The following is a 19198-nucleotide window of genomic DNA, read 5'->3' as shown; positions in this document are numbered from 1 at the left end:
CAAGTGCTGTTAGCGAGCACCTATGAAGTCCGGCACGGCACACGATGGGGTGGGATGGCCAACACCACGCCCAGCCGTCTTTGTCTCCCCAGTGGCAATGTTTACAAATCGCACGAGGTACTAATTTTGAGGCCGAGTCGACCTAGGGGAGGCGCAGGCCCAGCTCAGATAACCGTCACTGGTGTTGGCCGTGAGCGGTAATCGAACCCGGGGACGCCAGGTTCGTAGTGCAGCGCGCTAACCGCTACACCACCGCTCCCCACTGTGTGGGTGCATGCACACGCGCAGTTGCGGTATAAAATCCCCATCCGAGGGGCCCTCACGCCCAAGGCAGTGGACGCGACACAAGCCAAGAGACCGCGCGTCAAAGGGGGCGGGGGGGGGCTAATCGCAAGCACCCTCTGTGACGTCAAACCCCGGGGGGCTCGTCGCAGGACGGCTCTCTCACTCCGCAGCTTCCCACCGACGCTCCAAGAAACGGCAAATTCGACAATTTTGTCGGTCGTCCGATGGCTCGATTTGCCCGGAGGCCGCGTCGTTGGATCACGGCAACCCTGCCGAAGAGTCGGCGAGGGTCAATCGCAAGGTGGGGGGTGGGTCTCGTTGTGCGATGGCGCCTTTGGGGCCGTCCATAAATGACGTCACGCGATTTGGACGATTTTTGACCCCCCCCCTCGTCACACGGCGTCACAAAAAAGCAGACCCCCCTCAAATGACGGCACAAAGCTCTGCTCCCCCCCCATCCCAAAAAAATAAAACATGCTTCAAATCGCTTTAAACTATTGTCATTGTAGTGCGTATTTAATGTGGCGCTGCACTCTGATGTTGGAGAAAACATTTATTAAAAAGTATATTTAATTAAGTAGAACGTGTTGTCTATATTTATTTAAAGTTGCGCATTTTGATGTGATGTCACATTTCTCAAACCCCCCCCCCCTCGTCACAAATGTCTGACCCCCCCCCCAGGTGCATTACGTCATTTATGGACCGCCCCTTAGCCCAGATTCAAGTCTGTCTCAGTCAAGACAAAGTGTCTCGTGGCCGTCTCTATGGATAGCCCCCGAGAGGTTGGAAAGAGGTTCCATATTCTCACAGTGGAGGCCAGCCTATTGACCGGGGGGATGACCCACTCTGGACATCCCACACAAGTGGTGTTCGTTTGTATTCATCTCGGAAATGCTAAGGGCTCAACTCTCAAGATACCCGAGTTCAAGTTATATGAGACATACGGTTGAATCGTACCTCAAACATACATTTTATACAGTGTACGGAATATATGTGTCAACGGCTCCCACCCATAACGCACTTGGATTTAACTTAACATGAAAATCGGTGAAGTCAAAACCAGTCCAGCATTCGCCTTGTTGGAATAAACACGACTCGGGTCAAATAACTCGGTATGTAGAATTGCCAATGGATTAAACGCAATATCGTTGTTCTCCATAATATAGTCAGTGTTGGTAAATAATATGACAAATCTAAGTCGGTCAAACCAGATCTGCATCTGCGTGTGCATGCGTGCATTTGTGGGTCGGTGCGCCTGTGTGTGCAACTGAATTGAATAGTCATCAACAGCTGCCAGTTGAAAGGAAACTTTCCCGATTACTCAATACTGACGCACAGATGACTTGATTAAATGTTTGAGGAAATTATGTTACATTTATTTAAAGCACACGTAATATTTCCGCGTAGATAATGCACAAAAACAATGTAACTTAACATCAGCTCCATTCATTAAGTGCTCTAGGCTCTGACATTGTCACACGAACTCGTATAGCAAAGTGACATTTTGTTTCAAGTCACAACACCGATTTGTGACCATTATCATAGCCGAGCTTAATCGAAAGCGTGCCACCTATGATCGACAGGGTGGCCGAAAATTCAGGACACATAGGGTTATTACATTTATTTTAACAAATCACAAAGGGTATTTATGTTTTACAAATGTTCACACCGACTCCCATTATCATGAATGCATCCATTCATTATCTTTTTAAATGAATATAGGATTTGTTTTTAAGATTACAAGTGTAATCTTATTGATCAATTACGTTTGGTCTCAATTAATGATTCTTGGGCGAGTTTTGCAAACGACAGATTTGAGGTGACCCCAAACATAAAAATAGATATTTATCATGATAATATATACAATATTAACTTAAAAATAAGCAATTAAAATGTGTTCGTGTCAGCGTCAAAATAAATTAAATAACCCTGTGTATCCTCACTCTTGGGCCACCGTGGAAAGTGTAAAAAGTCAATTTTGTCCCAGACTGTTGTATTACACACGTGGTTACACCGCTGTGAGATTTAATGTATTCTTTGTCTCTAATTACATAAAGCCAATTGCTCAATTGGAATAAATTTGGGGGGAAAGTGACAAAAACATTAAAATAAAACATTAACTCTTCTTGGTTCTTTCGGTAAAGTCACCTAGAAGGGAAGTAATAAAATAATAAAAATAAAACATAATAAAATAATTCTCACGACGTTTCGGCCACAACGCAAGCAGCCGTCCTCAGGTGAAGACCAGGTCTGTCGAGGAGACAGCGTCTGAATGAAACACCACCATGCTTGGTGCGTATATTTAAGCTGGGCTGGAAGGGGGGGGAAGGGCGCCTTGCATATCAAGAGGAATTTAGCATATTTATGGGAAATGCAGGTATGTGATTAGTACTACTTAACTCTTCACAAGTCCACCGCTATACTTTGGAAAGTCCAGTGGAAGTGTGTGCGTGTGCACAATCTATGGAAGGGGTTGTTTGTGACTCAATCGCCATTACTCGGTAATTATTGATATGCAAATTTATAAACTGTTATCAGAAAACTCTTCAAATGTAAATCTTATCAGGCCCCATGGTGTAAAATGCAGTTTCCAAATCACATCCACGCCACCTCTCTATTAATGTACTAAGAAGGAGGATCATTGCCTGAAACGTTGCCTATTGTACATGTTTCTTTCTCTAAGGCAATGCTATTTGATGACCGTGCCGAGTTTTGTTCGTTACTTGTGCACAAAATAATTTGCGTCATTAAACTGATGATCCATTTTCTCGACACACACACACGTGTCTGGAAGAGCAGTATCTGAACGAGCCATGGGCCTCCTCTCAATAGACTCGGCCTCACATGGGCACGTGGTGTAGTGTACAGACATCAGCACTTGAGCTAAAAATCAGCCAGGCGTGATTTGAGCCACTCTTTGCGTCAGGCCAGCTTTAATGAGTTTCCGCTAACAGCACTTTTTTTTCCAAACAGCTTATTGTGTACGCGTGTTATTATTAGACTTGGACCACAGCACAAAATAAACTGCTTATTGTGCCGACTGCCTGCTGCTCTCTTGTGTCAAGGAACACCTCACGAAGCACTGTACCACTGCTCCACCTGTGACTCGATAACAAACTGGTAAATAATTAAATTATACACAAGCTGAAAACTGCTCAGTGTGATCATCATTCATGAATACGAGCTAACAAAACAACAAAAATTGTCATTAGCCCTCAATAGATTGCGCACCCCTCAACTAAATCCAGGTCATCATTATTGCGCATTGTTATCGCTGCCTCTTGAAATCTACAGTTGAAAATGCACTTATTTTTTTATCGGTTCCGAAACGACGGTGATTGTCGACCATTCGCACGAAAACGCTGGCGGAGGCAGCACTTGACCCCAAGAGCCCGCAATCACCGCGGCATTGTAGCCTTGCCACTCGCACACACACACAGAAATAACATCGGCGAATGCTCCCAATGACGTGGGACGCCTCCGATTGACAAGAGGTTAGAGCAGGCTGCCACGATAAGCCAGCCAGAGCGTGTGGAAGGTCAGGAGGTCAAATCCCGCCTCCGCCCGGTCATTTCTGCACGCAATTATCTAAGATTGCTGTGCGCTTTAAACAGTTGTTGAAGACACGGCGACCGTGCTTTGCCGTGCTATGCAATTGCATCATTTTCATGACCAAAACAACATCAATAACTATAATAATAATAACAATCCACTTTGCAGATACCTTAATGAAGTAAAGGGCATCTTAGTACCAACCGAATTAATACCACGATATATTAATATATTTACTGTTCAGTAAACTACCCTTCTTGATAGAGCTCACGAAACAGCGCCATTGCATGACACATTAACCCACAAGAAATTTCCTGATTTAATACAGTGTTAATAATGATGGTGGATTGGTGTGTTTGGACCGTGTATAATGTAGTTTTTGTCTTTACACCTATGGCCACAGTATCTTAAATTGTATGATAACCTATACATGTGTGTACGTTGAACTTATTTTGCACCGTACGTAGCCAACCGTGCCATATCTTTGCAACAATGAAGTGAATCTCTATAATTTACAGCGTGTACAATTAACACCCGTAACTTTACCGCTTTAGCTTTAATTAGTGAAACCACTGACACATCATCATCCTCACAGACCGCAACCTGTAATTAAGCACGACCAAATGGTTTACAACAAAAAAAAAACTACACTAATTTCTGGTGTTCCACTTCACGTTCCTAAATTGCTTTAATCCTGACAGACCATCACTCCGATTTGCATTCCGCCGTCTGAATAATCAGAATAAGTATTGAGACTGGAGGAATCCGATGAGCTATAAAGCTCTTTTTCACAGATGTCCAGTAGGGGCACAGGGTCAGAACGTTACAACAAACAGCACAAAACACGATAGGAGTGCAAAGTATAGGAAAGGCGAGCAAATCACAAAAAATATATACAAATGCAACGTTATCATTTTGTTTATTTCACCAGCTAAGGCCCACTTGAGCTGTATAGCTCTGTTTTTCAGAAGCGACCTGGCCACAAATGATAGCGCAACAAAGTGGCTTGTCACGTGGAAATGTACAGCAGCCAAATAACCAAAATAACCACGTGTGATCGGAACTCTTCCCGTTACGGGGATGGGATGTGGGAGGGGGTGAGAACTGGAGGGAGGGAGGGGTAGGAGGGAGGTAGGTTGGTGAGGGGAGGGAGGTAGGTGAGGGGAGGGGAGGTAGGTGAGGGGAGGTAGGTGAAGGGAGGGAGGTTGGTGAGGGGAGGTTGGTGAGGGGAGGTAGGTGAGGGGAGGGGAGGTAGGTGAGGTGAGGGAGGTGAGGGGAGGGATGGTTGGTGAGGGGAGGGAGGTGAGGGGAGGTGAGGTGAGGTGAGGGAGGTAGGTAAAGGGAGAAAGTGGTGGGCTTTGCGAATCTGCGCTTCCTGCTTGCGTCTATATGGGCAGTGGCGGCAGGCCGCGCTGTGCTTATAGGGGCGCTCAGAGTTGGGGTTCGCCGTTGGGGTTTTGCACGTGAAATGAATCGGGGCGAAGCCAGGGCTCGTGTGGATCGTGCAGACCTGCCCAGACGGGACCCATCTTCCTTCCTTCGTTTGTGCCCGACCACTTCCCACGACTAAGCACGTTTGTGTTTTGTTTTATTACGCGCACTAAATTTTCTTCTGGCCAATTGTACGATAATTTTAAAAAAGGCATTTGTTTTCTAAAAATGGCTGTGAGAAGGGATATATTTCATTAGTTTTTATTGCATTGTTATGACGTACAATGCTGTAATCTAAAAGCTATTTGTATTCGACGATTCTGCCCTGGTACAATGAGCAACGGGTAGCAACAAATCCGGATTCACATTTGGAGAAACTGTTCCACACATTTGTAAATGTTAAAAGCAAGCAGCCCCTGTCATTGCTACTCGCATGACACTTACTGGTGGACAGGCAGCTCTCGAGCCCCCTCTCGAGGGTATGTTGGCCTACTCTTCCACGCTGACCGCACATCTTGGAAGAGGCGCGAGTACCCACACTTTATCCCACCATACGCGACCTGGTGCTGTACCCCTCCATCCTGCCCACACTTATGCTGCTGGGTGGCCAAAATTTGGGGGCCGGGCTTTAAGAAACTATCCCGAAGTTTTCACGGCTGCACCGAGAGTTTAAACACATTCCTGCGGAGGGAGCTGGTAGGAACGTTGGGTTGCTCGGTCAATGGCCAGGGTCAACGGCGGCGTGGTGTATTCCGCAAACATGCCCGACTGTGAGGGCGGGCACAAGCCGGCGTGAGTAGGTTAAACGTTGAGTTTTATAAGTGCACCACGGGGTGACCAGCCCCTCCCCACCCAGCCCCACCCCTCCCACCCCCCACCCAGCCCCATCCAGCCCCACCCAGCCCCATCCAGCCCCACCCTCCCCACCCAGCTCCTTCCCCCCCTCTCTTCCCCACCCAGCCCCTCCCTGCCCACCTAGCCCCTCCATGCACGACGGACGGACACAATAATCCCCTGTGGGCTGGTGTAACCAGGAGGTTCCTTCCAGTAACAGGAAACTGCTGGATGATTGTGGAAGTCCAGTGTGCAAACCATTACACCATGGCCACCTCCATGAAACAACACGCGTGTGAATCGACATTTTATTGTCACGCGGCACACTTCGCACCTCCGATTAGCACGGCTGGCTACGTACGGCGCGAAAGGAGTTCGACGTAACAGTCAATGTGCATTTTGCTAATTGTTTTCCCAAGGTTGTGTAATATATTCACTGCCCTTTTTATTCTGAGAAACTGTAAACGCGCACACACACACACACTCGTGTGGAAACGTAAGCTCAACAAATGAAACATTCCTCATGATTATAATCCATACAATTGTTGTTGGAAACGGTTCTATTTTTATCACTCTTTTTTTATACACAGTATAGCACGAAAGTGCGTTCACTTAAGAAGCAGTGGCACATCGGTGGGCGCATAGTGCCATGACCCCATCAACCCGAGTTAAATTCCCAGCCACTGCAAACATCAGTGGCGAAATGCATCTCAAATCCCTTCACCGGCACACACTGACCAGCGTGGTGAAGTATGGTCAAGTGGCCCCCTTCACTCACCCGGAGTGGGGAGGTATTCATCACCCAGCACTGATATGACAAAGGGATGTCCGTTAATTTATTTTTATTATTATACTTACAATTAAAATTTTCATTTTTTTTTGCTTCTATATGTGCAGTATATAGCCACAATTTTATGCAGTTGCCTAGCAGAATAATATTTCAGTTCATTCAGACGCTGTCTTTCCGACATGCCTGTTCTTCACCTGAGGACGGCTGCTTGCGTTGTCGTGAGAATTGTATTTTATTATGTTTTATTTTTATTATTTTATTATTTCCCTTCTACGCGACTTTACCGAAAGAACCAAGAAGATGAATCCCTCCAGTCACGAAAGCTTTAAATCGAAATTGAAATTCCTGTTAAGGTATGCAAATCTATTTAACATCTTCTGCACCATTGGGTAGCAGCTTAAGTTAGTTATGATGCCTCTAACAACCGAGGGTCTGATTCTTCCAGTCACTTAGCCAGTGCACCATTTCCATGGATAGACGTCAGGTAAGAAGACGCTGTTTCCCTGCAGTACCACGCACTGCAACGGGGTGTGTGACAACAACCCACATGAATGGGATGCAATTAGCATGAATCACGCAATATAAAATAATTATCATCATCATTTACCGTCAAGAACGTGCGTACACCGCGTACGCAGGAATCGCTGCCCACCCGAGACAAAGACACGCATCACCCTCCGCTTGCAAACCAGTGGTCGCCAGTCTGATCAATCGGCGAGTTTCTTAAATCCGCCCCTGCCTCTGTCCGCCAAGCAGCGTAAACGGCTACGTCAGGCCGCGTGTGTGTGGCGTGGTTGACGCGTGGGGTACTCCCATCTATTCAAATGTCTGTCCGGCGTTAAAAGAGTAGGGCCCAAAGAACCCTCTTAGAGCTCCAGCTACAGTGGAGGCCTGTCTGCCAGCAGTGGGATGAGCAAGCAATTGCAGGGCTGAACCTGTGGCTTTGGTGCTCATGGAGGGAACATTTTTGCATTTTTGTGGGGCATTTTTTCTCTACGACGCCTAATTTTATTTGGCTATCAAGAACAAGGCAACTTCTATGACTAATTGGGAATGGGACGCAAGCGTAGGATTGATCACCCTGTCGCTGGCCGCCTTTGGGGAGGGTGTATAGTGTGAAAGGCCGAAACACCCTAGGAACCAAAGGTTCACTACTGACGATGCGCTCCCCAAACTTCACCAGGCTCACTGTTCATGAACTCTTGGAAGTGTTTGCACAAAGGATAGTAACATCTCATCCTGTGTGCTTGGAATCTATTTCGGTGCATAAATAGCAAAGATATAAAATTATACGCGCTGGAAAAGTTACAATAAATCGCCTTTTGGCGGTAAATTCGGGAACCCCTACAAACGTAACAGATACGACTTGTACGAGTCGAATCTGATAAGGAAACAGGTTTAAAAACATAGCATTTGCGTGCGATTTCATAAATGTTAATGCCAGCAAGGAATGTCAGTGCGTTGTGTCACACGTCCCTCTTATGGTGTACACGTGTAACTCTAGCGGCATCGATGACAATCACGAGATTGAGCACAGTACGGGAATGACTGTGCAGCCAGAATTGGTCTCGTCAGGCCACCGTGAACCTCGTCCGGTAACTTTCCCTTCCAATTCTCTTGGACTCAGCCAGCTGCCTTCACCGTTTCACCACGACAGCCCATCGTCACTTGCTTGCAAATGTGAAACAAGGACATGTCTGGTACATGTTCTTCCATTTGTGTCCATGTCGGACAGAATGATGTTGAAAATGTGTTCTTCCCTTTTTTGCACTCAAAACCGCACCCCTCTACATTTCCTCATCCTGAACAGCTTCTCATTATCGAGTTCCCAAAGTTTAAATCAAACACACGCCTCTGTGGGCGGCCCCATCAGGAAAGCATGCGGTCACACACTCACAAAAACAAAGATCTGCCGTATAGCCTTCAACTGACCGTTGGGGCAAGTGCCGTTAGCGTGCAGTTATGAAGGCCAACACGGCACACAAGGGAGTGGGTGGCGAGCGCCATGCCCGACTGCCTTTGTCTCCCGCAAACACACGCACACACGCTGCGAGCAGTAGCTGTGTAGAGACCCCCTGAGGGGGTAGGATTAGCCAACACGCAATTACTTTACTAATCTTTAATGTGGGGATGGCCAATGAGGCAACACACAGTTCAAAGGCCCTACGGGTTCCATTGGGAAGCCCACAGATATGCTAATACAAGCACGCTGCACAGAGTTTGTGGTTTCTGAGACCCATTACGAGAAGAGAGTTGGGCCGCGCAACTCCTCTGGTGCGTTTCCGTAGCCGTGCCGCGTGTTGTTTGTGGCACGTGGAGCGAAACGTCGGACGATGGCCAAACAACGTGCGATGCATCCCGAAACTGCATCGGGCAGAGGGCGATCCGAGTCCCGTTGTTTAAAACTTCAGGCACTCAGTGCCTGGCCGTCGATTAAGGATGCCATGGCCAAGCACACCCGTTACCGGCAACAGCAATGACGCCCGGCCCAGAGCTGAAACACTGAGGAATAATAATAATAAACAAACGTGATGTTTCACAAAGGTAGGTGAGGATCCAGCCACGGTGACCATCTGGCTCTGTAGCGATGGGACTTGTGGATCACGGAGAGATCGTGTGCTGTGAATTCTGGGCTGCAAATTGGCCAAAAGCTGACAGTACAGCAGGTAGGTTGCCGGTTCATCTTGTGTGGGTCGTTGGGTGTTATACCTTCATGTGTGTGGGCATTCTCTGGGTGCTGTGGTTTGCTATCATATCAATAAATAAGTAACGGGCCAAACATCTCATGCATGTACATCTAGAAAAATGAAATCTCGAGGCACGAGATTCTCTGGATGACAAAAACATATTTCTGTGCAGTCGTATTTAAATTACAAAATGTATTGCGCTCGTTGCAAATTACATGCTTATTATTCAAATGTAACAGCTGAAACCTGCAAATCATCGTAAAAAATCTTTGTTTCAACACGTCTGTGTGTGGCACACTGATGTGGTTCATGTTTACATTCATAGCAGAACCGGCTGGCACAACCCAGAAAATCATTTTCTTTTGGTGAGTGGCCAGTTGCCAATAGACCGCAGCATGCAGCCAGCTGTCTGTAGACCATTCTCAAGCCACAGTAACCCATCTGTTATCACTTTCATATGGACAATAAGGTCACGTGCCATTTGTATACGAAAATTTTATCTTAGAGGCTGAGAATGCAGTGAGCACAGAACGGTGCAAAAAACATTGCAGGGTTCCCCGATTGTTTTTGTTTTGTAATCGATAACTCTGCTGATGAATCGGTTTGATTACTCGACAAATCGATTAACGTAAAAATCTATGAAAAACAAATGCCTCCGATCATTGTTTGGCTGTGTCGAGGTTGCACAGCGCTAATCAACGCGACGTTGTGTGTCAACGTGAAACTGTCGCTTCATGTCCAAACAATAAAGCAACGAGGCAGGCAATCACCTCATTTGGTGGCCCAGAGCCAATGGTGGAAGTGTAACATTCCCATGATGAGTGTCAATAACTCTATTGGATAGTGGCTATCAACTACCCACAAAGCGATATTCATGTTACTTAACCCAGGCGAATGATGGGCCAAACAAAACCCAATTGGAGATCCCAACTTCTAGCCTTCAAGCATAGTATCACCCAGTCAGATGATTTCGAAATGAGCACGAATGGAAAATGTGGGGTTGCCTTCCCCTTTAAATACTGTTTTGCCTATCATCGTATATGCAAACTCTACAATTGTCATAAAAATGTTTTACAGTAGTAATCCATAACCGTTAAAATGTGTCGACCAATAATGGTTGAGTCAACATGTTCCCAGGAAGGTAACTTAAAATGAATATATATAAATAAAATAAAATTGTAGACTACCCAAGATTTAATGAGTTATTGATATCCTTTAATTAACCAGGCAAGAGGTCATTAATATTTAAGATCAGTTTTCATTATTTAATTATTTCTAGCCATAATTACCAAACTCATTCTTCACACGGTCTACATTAACACCTTGTACTACACCATTGTGAATATCCAATTGCCGAACCCGCACTGCATACGCAGCTTCTGATAATTACGACCTATTTTTTTTCTATTTTAATAATTGCATCTGCAATCATCGTCCCCACCACCATATATAGCTAACACCATCCAATGAGGCCATATTTACGGTGTTGATCTTGACCGAGACACCAATACCCTCGATTGCGATCGCCTAATCCATTCAAAGGCAGCAAAAAAAATGTGAAGAATTCCAAAGCTTCCCGCACAATGCCATTCTTGCATTCGTGAATTGTGGAGAAAAGGCACCATCAAGTTAAAGGGAAGGAAAGAGAGAGAAAAAAAAATCGGCAACTAAATAAATACATACACCCTGTGGTTTTAAAGCCCGAGGGTGTGGAGATGTGGAGATTTCCTCCTCCCATGCTGGCACTCTAAACACATTCACCGCAGGCGCAGTCTGACACGCACACCCAAGCAAGGCCCCTTCCCGCACATCGTCTTCAGCCGATGGGCAATCCACCGCTGGATGAGAGACCTCCACGAGCCTCACGGTTCCGCGCGATGACCATCCGCCGAGCATCTGCGCCACGAGCCGATTCCACGGCTCCATCTCCTCGATAAGCGTGCCCTCTGGCGCGTTACATTCCTTGGTGTCACTCGGTGACTATTCTTAACCGTGCGCCATCATCCCCCTCCAGTGACATCTCTCTCGCCCAAGTCCCCCACTGCGTTTTTAACAGCTTCAATTGTGCCTTGTAACCTGCACATGCCCTCTAATCCACGTGTGCGCCTCTTCTGTGTCTCTGCACGCTTTTGTGGTACACTTCTCAGTTTGTTGGGGGGCTTTTTTTCCCCCCCATGGCAATGACCACGCTTCTGAAGCGTATTCGGTGCGCAAAAGTGGTCGACACCGATTTTAATTGTTTTCGACACTTGAAAACATTTAAATGACCATTCTTTTCTATGCCTTCAAGCATCGGTAGCATTACAGAGAGTTAAATGATTGCTAATTTTAACTGTCTGAACACGAGTAGAAAAATCGACTTGTCACTAAATCAACGTGATGACGAACAGCAGTGTCTTCATCATCTTCATAATAATCGATCATCAATCATCATCACCATTATCAATCTAATTCGAATTTCTTTAGAACTGATTTTTGTGTTTAGTTTGTTATCCTTCCCCCCGCACCTCCGATTTGCACGGTTGGCTACGTACAGTGCGAAAGAAGTTCAACATACACACGTGACGGGTGAATTTTAAATAGTCCGTCTCTCTACGCAACCACACATCGGACGCTGCTCATCTCCAATAGTGGTGCCGAGCCAAGAGTGAAAACTCCACATTCCTTTCCCCGAGGATCATTCTCTCTACAAAACAATCACTTTTGACCTTCCCAACAAAAAAGAGGTGTTCCCGTGTAAAGCAGGGCACTGCAGAGTTAAAGGGACAATGTAACAACACACACACAGCCCTGTTGTCGATCCTCTGCTGGATGAGGACCTCTCAATGACACGCTAGTTCGTGGGGGTTATTTGACCATACTTCACCGTGCTGGTCAGTGCGTGTTGGGTGAAGACAGGGAGCATAGAAGCACAGTACAGGACAACAGCTGATGTTGCTGCCCACCGCGTTGCCCTGTGGCACTACAACATTGCGTCATGATAACGGCGTGGTGCGTGCGTGAGATGCGCAGAGGTTGCTCGAGAGCTGCCTATGACATTCACCCTTTGTGCAGAGTCTGGGTGGCTCACAGAGTGAGTCTAGGTGGCTCACAGAGTCTGGGTGGCTCACAGAGTGAGTCTGGTGGTGGCTCACAGAGTCTGGGTGGCTCACAGAGTGAGTCTGGTGGTGGCTCACAGAGTCTGGTGGCTCACAGAGTGAGTCTGGTAGTAGCTCACAGAGTCTGGGTGGCTCACAGAGTCTGGGTGGCTCACAGAGTCTGAGTGGCTCACAGAGTCTGGTCGTGGCTCACAGAGTCTGGGTGGCTCACAGAGTCTGGGTGGTTCACAGAGTCTGGTGGTGGCTCACAGTCTGGTGGCTCAGAGAGAGTAGCGGCTCTCAGAGTCTGATGGCTCAGAGGCTGGTGGTGGCTCACAGAGTCCTCGTCATGTTCTCAAAGGATCCCAGGGACGTTGAACCCGAGTCCCCACCCCCCGACCAGGATTTGAACTCCCGACCTTTTCATTTGTGAAGTAAACGAGGCTGTTGGAATTATCTGCAAATAAAAAGTGCTGCAATGGGCTAACCATGCTAACATTGTAATCGAATCCTTATCATCGACATGAACTATTAGCAGGCATTATGCCGATTTGGCAATGTTCGTGGAGAATTCTGTATCATGGGGGTAGCTTAATGACCCAACAAGCCAAATGTACAAGGGTAAGGCGAGCTAATGTGCGCGCACTGACACTTCGATCACACAAATGTGCCACTGGTTAAGTCTTTGGGGTCAACATTTATTCCCTTTTATACCAATGCTGCCAAATAGGTGTCTTTGGAAAACATTATTTGTTTACTTTTATTCAAGAATAATAGTAATTAATGCAATCACTCGTCGGCAGTAAAAATACCGCCAAATCGTTTTTGTTTACTAACACCAAACAAATATAAATGCTGACGTGAGTTATCATAATATTATTCGGTTGGATATGGTATTTCTGTAGGATATGGAATTTCCACCAATGGCTCAGGGCAAACAAGAAAGATGAGCAATGTCATGGTAAATACTTTAACAAATGCCTTTAATTACAACGACCTAATTTATCTCACTATTAGACGGTGACAAATTCTGGTCAGGGGTCAAATCAGCCTACCACCATCCCTCCAGGGCCAATGAAGTTAATACAAACGTGAAGTCAACAGTGAGGACGTCTGATGGAAAATAGTCACCCCCCCCCCTCCATATGAACCTGGAATTGCCACCACTGACTCAGGGCTGTTAACGGAGACTACCACTGTCCCCACCGCTGACTAGCACATTATGGGGAGCGGTGGGCACAGCTGTTGGCTTTCATTCCATGCAGTCAGTGAGCTCGGTTTGAATCCCGGCCACTGATATTTCTCAGCATCACAGATATCCTTGAGACACATGCAATGCAATCCTAGAATGCAGCTCCACGCTCATATACATTGTAGGCTCTTGCATGACTGTATACAAGACACTTCACATGTTCATTCATACATAAAGCGAATACCCGACCACTGGTAGAGTAAAAGCTAATACATGTGTCTCCACACACAGAGAAAAAAAAATAGTCAATCGGCCTACTGGCATTCCAGACCATCATATTATCCCAGCAGCATTTGTTTAAGCAAGCAAAGCAAGCCACCTCCTGGAGTCTCATAATTATCAGAGTCAGTCAGTTATGTTAAATAAATCGTGCTGGGGGGCGTCTACGTAACACAAAAAGTAATCCGTGTAATACAAACTGCAAAGGTGTGAAGTACTGTATGTATACTGCAGCTCAAGACCGAACAAACTGAAGGGTTTTTATTTTACCAGGTAAGGCCCCACTGATCTATAGAGCTCTTTTTTCAGAAGCGACATGGCCACAAATGATAACTGAACGAAGTGGCTTTTCACGTGGACATGTATATCAGACAAAAACTCTAAACACACGTTTCTAAATGTGGATGGAAAAACCGGAGGACCCGGAGGAAAACAAATTCACGCGACCACGGGGAGAGAGGACACGCAAACTCCAAATATACAGCAGGCGTCAGGGTGTGGATCGAACCCACGACCTCCTGTATACCTAGGGAGGCAGTTAACGTCTCGCCAGATTGCATCATAGACAGGGTCGTTGGGTGAGTGAGATGCCTGTCACTGGGGCGAAGATGGAGGGGTAGCGGTTAGCGCACGCGACACTATAAACTCGGCTCAATCGAGTTCGATTCCCGTTCACGGCCAACACCGGTGACGATTATTTGAACCGGTCCTCTAGGTCGACACAGTCTCAAATGACAGTACCTGGTGCGGTGTGTAATTAAACATCGCCAACAGGGAGATAAAGGCCACCCACCCCCTCGTGTACCGTTCCGGCCTGCGTAGGTGCTCGCTAACAGCACTTGCCCCAACAGTCTGTCGAAACTATACGGGAAGGGGGTGGGGAAGAGGGGATCTTTATCTTTGGTGTGTGTGTATGGGTTGCCATCGTTTACCTTGAGAGCGAACTTCTCCGCCGTCTTCTTGTTGTAGCACTCCACCACCTTGCCGTTGATGCCCAGCCCGAGCACCTGCCCCGTGATCCTGAAGTCGTCCGTCACGGCGTTCTTCCTCGGCTGCAGCACGGCGCGGGTGGCAGCCCCGCACGAGGCAGGAGCCGGCAGCCCGGGGAGCGACAGTGGCACGGCGGCCAGCGGATGGGCGTTGGACAGGAGGAGCTGAGCTCCCGGCGGGAGCAGCAGCGGCAGAGGCGGCGGCTGCTGCTGCTGGTTCTGGACGGACGACTGCGTGGTGGTGCCCGCCTGGGGTTGAGGGTTCACCAGAAGATGGGCGGTGTTGGTAGTTGCGGCGGCGGTTTTCTGCGGGACGGGCTGGGATGTGGTCACCGCCTGGGTTTGCGGCAGGGGCAGATTCCCGTTGCTGTTCTTGGACGCGTCGCTGCTGTGTTTCCTCGGCACATCCTTGCTGCTGTAGCTCACCGTGCACTGCTGCTGCTGCTGGTTTCGCTGCTGCTGCTGCTGCTCCTGCAACGCCAGCGACTTATTGTTCTGGTTCGAGTTCTTCTCCTTCTGGATGAAACTGAATGGCCACATCGTCGGGCAAGGAGAAGAGGCGCCTAATAATCCCTCGCGGTCTCTCGCTCCTCACACTCAATGCGCGCCTTGCACGTGAATGGTGGTGGCGGTGGAGCCGCTTACAATCGCAATGCGGCTATTTGCGACCAGACTTACAGAGAGACACAACACACACACACACCGACAAATACACACACACCGACAAACACACACACCGACAAATACACACACACACCGAAAAAAGAAGGTTCCTCTAAACTCGATGCTGGAACAAACTCCTTGCACCCCCACGCACCCCTCTTTGGTTATTCAATCAAAGGCAGCCCCTCGCAGCATCACGCCACAGCCTCTTCTTCTTGCGCTGTGCAAACTTACACCGCCACTAGCGCCTCCCTTGGGCTGCTGCGTTGCTTCTCCCCGTCCTCCTAACAAAGGCGGAGGTCTCTGTCAGGCGAGCCGAGACGCGCGGCTTCGGGAAGACGACGAGAAAGCGGAGACAGCGAAGCAGTGCGGGATGATAATGATGGTGGTGATGATGTTGAGACGCCGACTGTATATGGAGGTGCCTTGCCCGGTGCGTCTCGCTGTTGCTGGCAGGGAGAGAGTGCGGGCGGGCGGGTAGACCGGCCGGCGGGTGGGTGGAGGAAGGGGGGAGAGAGGGAGTGCTGTACTCACGGCTGGCTGCCCGGGTTATTATTAACGGAGAGACAAGAGGGGACGCATGGGGCTTGGGGAGGCGTGGCTTTGGGCTCTCTGTGCTTGGGAGGCTGCCTGGCGGGGGGGGATGGGGATTTGGCTGGAGCCAGCCGGGAGAGGAGCGGCTTTGTGTGTGTGGGGTCGATGGAGCGGCTGGTGGTGGTGGTGGCGGGCTCCTGCGATGCGGTGCGGTGGGTGGATCTTCATCTGGGATTATCGTGGTCATCATCGATTACATGAACCGAGATTGATTCATTTCAGCCGGAGCTGTCCGGGGCTGAGCTACGGAAAATACAACACCCCCTCCCCCATCCTCCTTCGTTTACCCACTCCTCGTGATCACGTGGATTTGTCTCCAGCTCCTCCCGTTGTTTTCTCCCTCCACATTGACAATCGGCATGCGTTTAGAGTATTCGGCTGCTATACGTTTCCACGTGATAAGCCACTTCGTTGAGCTATCATTTGTGGCCAGGTCGCTTCTAAGAAGAGCTATACAGCTCAGTGGACCTTACCTGGTAAAATAAAAATATTAAATTTAATAGGTTAGCTTAAATATTGCGTGATAAATGAAGGCTTTCAAAATTGTTTCGATTAGCTGTCAATAGCTTATAATATGCAACTGTGTCTCGAGATGATTTACAAAGCAGTGGGACGTGCATCACATCACGAAAGAATGACACTTAAAAACACTTATTCATCCCACTTTCCCACCCCCGCACACTGAACGAGCTGAGGTATTCATCTTATAGGCAATGTGACCTCCTTCGGCTGCCATTCTATTTCCATTCTAAGTCATCATTCTTTTAGCAATGTGTCATGTCTCGAGCCCACGTGCTTTTGACCGTAGTCAATATGCATGTTCTTTACCCACGTGTTTCCTCTTTCATTTCAAGAATGCATTTCTCCATGTTTCTGTGCAACAGTAAATATGCCCTCGCAGCAAACAGCCATCATCCAGCCTCGCATTGCAACTTAAAAGTCCATCGTTAGAGAGCCAGGGATCGTTGTTGTTTTTTTGTAACCTAGGCCAGGGGTTGGCAACCAAAATAATAAGAGACATTTTTTTATTCCGTCAAAAAAATTGACAGAAAGTTTAATCGAACCGGTGACCTCTGGATTACAAGTCAAGGGTGCTAAATATCACACCAAAATCGTGTGCATCTAAATATAGAGCAGTGGAGTGGGACATTCAGGGGGCTAGGTGAGTGCGTGAGAGCATCGGAGAGATTTCACATGGTGACGTACTGGCAGAAGAACTGTTTCACGTGAACAGGCCACTCAGAGGAGATGCAAACGCCTATGAGAATGGCTGTGACGGGCAGCGAAAAGATTGTAGATCACAATTCGCGTGTCGGGGCTGCAGTGGAAATTTAACTGAGTGTGTTGCTCCTTCAAAGTAGAGTCTAGGTCCTCCTGTCGTTATTTTATAACTTTGATTTCCATCCGCACGGAATATGAAACCGTCAGACAGAGACAGCAACATGGAGGCATACCGAATAAAATGGTTAGCGCACTGCACAATGAACCCGGCAACCCGAGTCTGAATCTCGGTCACGGATAAGATCAGTGGCGAGGGATGTTACCCAACTGGAGCTGGCCTCCTCTACCGCAACGACGTCGCCTTCACCAGCCCACCCCGAACGGGGTGATGAGTTATGGTCCAACACCCGCCCCCACAACTGACATACTGACATGTCATGTCATGGGGTGGCCTTCGTTTGTATTGTGCCTTATCGCGACAATGTGCCTACGTATTTTGCACGGACACGCGCGCACAAAATATAGACTCTCGCACACAGACACGGAGACTTACACAATAAACACACGTGTCTTCACCGCTTCTGCGTTTGCCTATTGCCAATTGTGTATTCTACAGGTGATGTTAAACACATTGTCTCGAGGGCTCTCACCATGCTTTCATTGATTGAGATAATAAAGGAATCATGAACGTCACGATTATTGACGATTCATGAAATAAGTTAAACATATATACATACTTACGTACAAATAAGCACCTTGCTAACGATAGCTATGGCCGGGCATTAAGGACAGGTCACCGGCCTCTGAGCAGAGTGCAGAAACCACTGCGCCATAATTCCCTTCTCATATATCAATACATACATGTACATAATCAAGACTCAAGCGCGTATTTACATGGGGAATATTGAAACATCGGTTTCACATTCCGAGCAGTCTTCCTGATTTCCTTGGTAAAGATTATAAATTAAATTGAATCCACGCACGCACGAACACCCACAGTTCAATAAACAATCGCAGGTTGGATGTGGCACTGTGATTTTCACATATTTGTCTGCAACATTTCGGTCTAAGTTTTCACAGTTGTGCTCTACAGCGCCCCAATGTGTTATTGGGCTGTCGTTCGGCATGATGCCTGAAGCTTCGCTCCACTTGCTTGGGAGCTTCTTCTGAAAATGAAGAGTGTTCAGCAACTGAGCACAAAGTCCCCGAGCACGTGGAAACGAAGAAACGTCAGACATCATGCCGAACGACGCGCCCGGTACAACCACTAAAACAACACACACCCACAAGAGATCTGTCTGCCTACAATCTGTAAGATCACATGCGCACACCGAGAGAGGAAGGCACTCGCCCCTCTCAGCCGATTAGACTGGAGGAGCGAACGCTATTCGCTCGCACCGGCCAAGGACGGGATATGGACAAAGATCCCCCATATAGCCTTAACAGACTGTAGGGGCAAGTCCTGTTAGCGCGCACCTATGAAGGTCGGAACGGTACACGAGGAGGTGGGTGGGCCAGCACCACGCCCGACCGCCTTTGTCTCCCTAGTGGCAATGTTTACACACCGCACCAGGTACTAATTTGAGGCTGAGTCGACCTAGGGG

The 19198-nt window shown here is 47.7% G+C and overlaps 1 protein-coding gene across 1 annotated transcript in view; it reads right to left on the bottom strand.

Annotated features, from left to right (window-relative positions):
• The window catches only part of LOC144944278 (MAP kinase-activated protein kinase 2-like), a 68946-nt gene extending 52547 nt beyond the window's left edge, over positions 1–16399 (bottom strand). Inside the window, exon 1 of the mRNA XM_078872300.1 lies at positions 15060–16399. Coding sequence (XP_078728426.1) covers positions 15060–15656 — 597 coding nt within the window. The 5' untranslated portion in view covers positions 15657–16399. The remainder of the gene's footprint in view (positions 1–15059) is intronic.
• Positions 16400–19198: the final 2799 nt, after the last annotated feature.

Source organism: Lampetra fluviatilis, chromosome 34, assembly GCF_964198595.1.
Source record: "Lampetra fluviatilis chromosome 34, kcLamFluv1.1, whole genome shotgun sequence".
Lineage (NCBI taxonomy): Eukaryota > Metazoa > Chordata > Hyperoartia > Petromyzontiformes > Petromyzontidae > Lampetra > Lampetra fluviatilis.
Note: the sequence above shows the minus strand (reverse complement) of the source record. Positions and strands in the feature narration are given on the sequence as shown.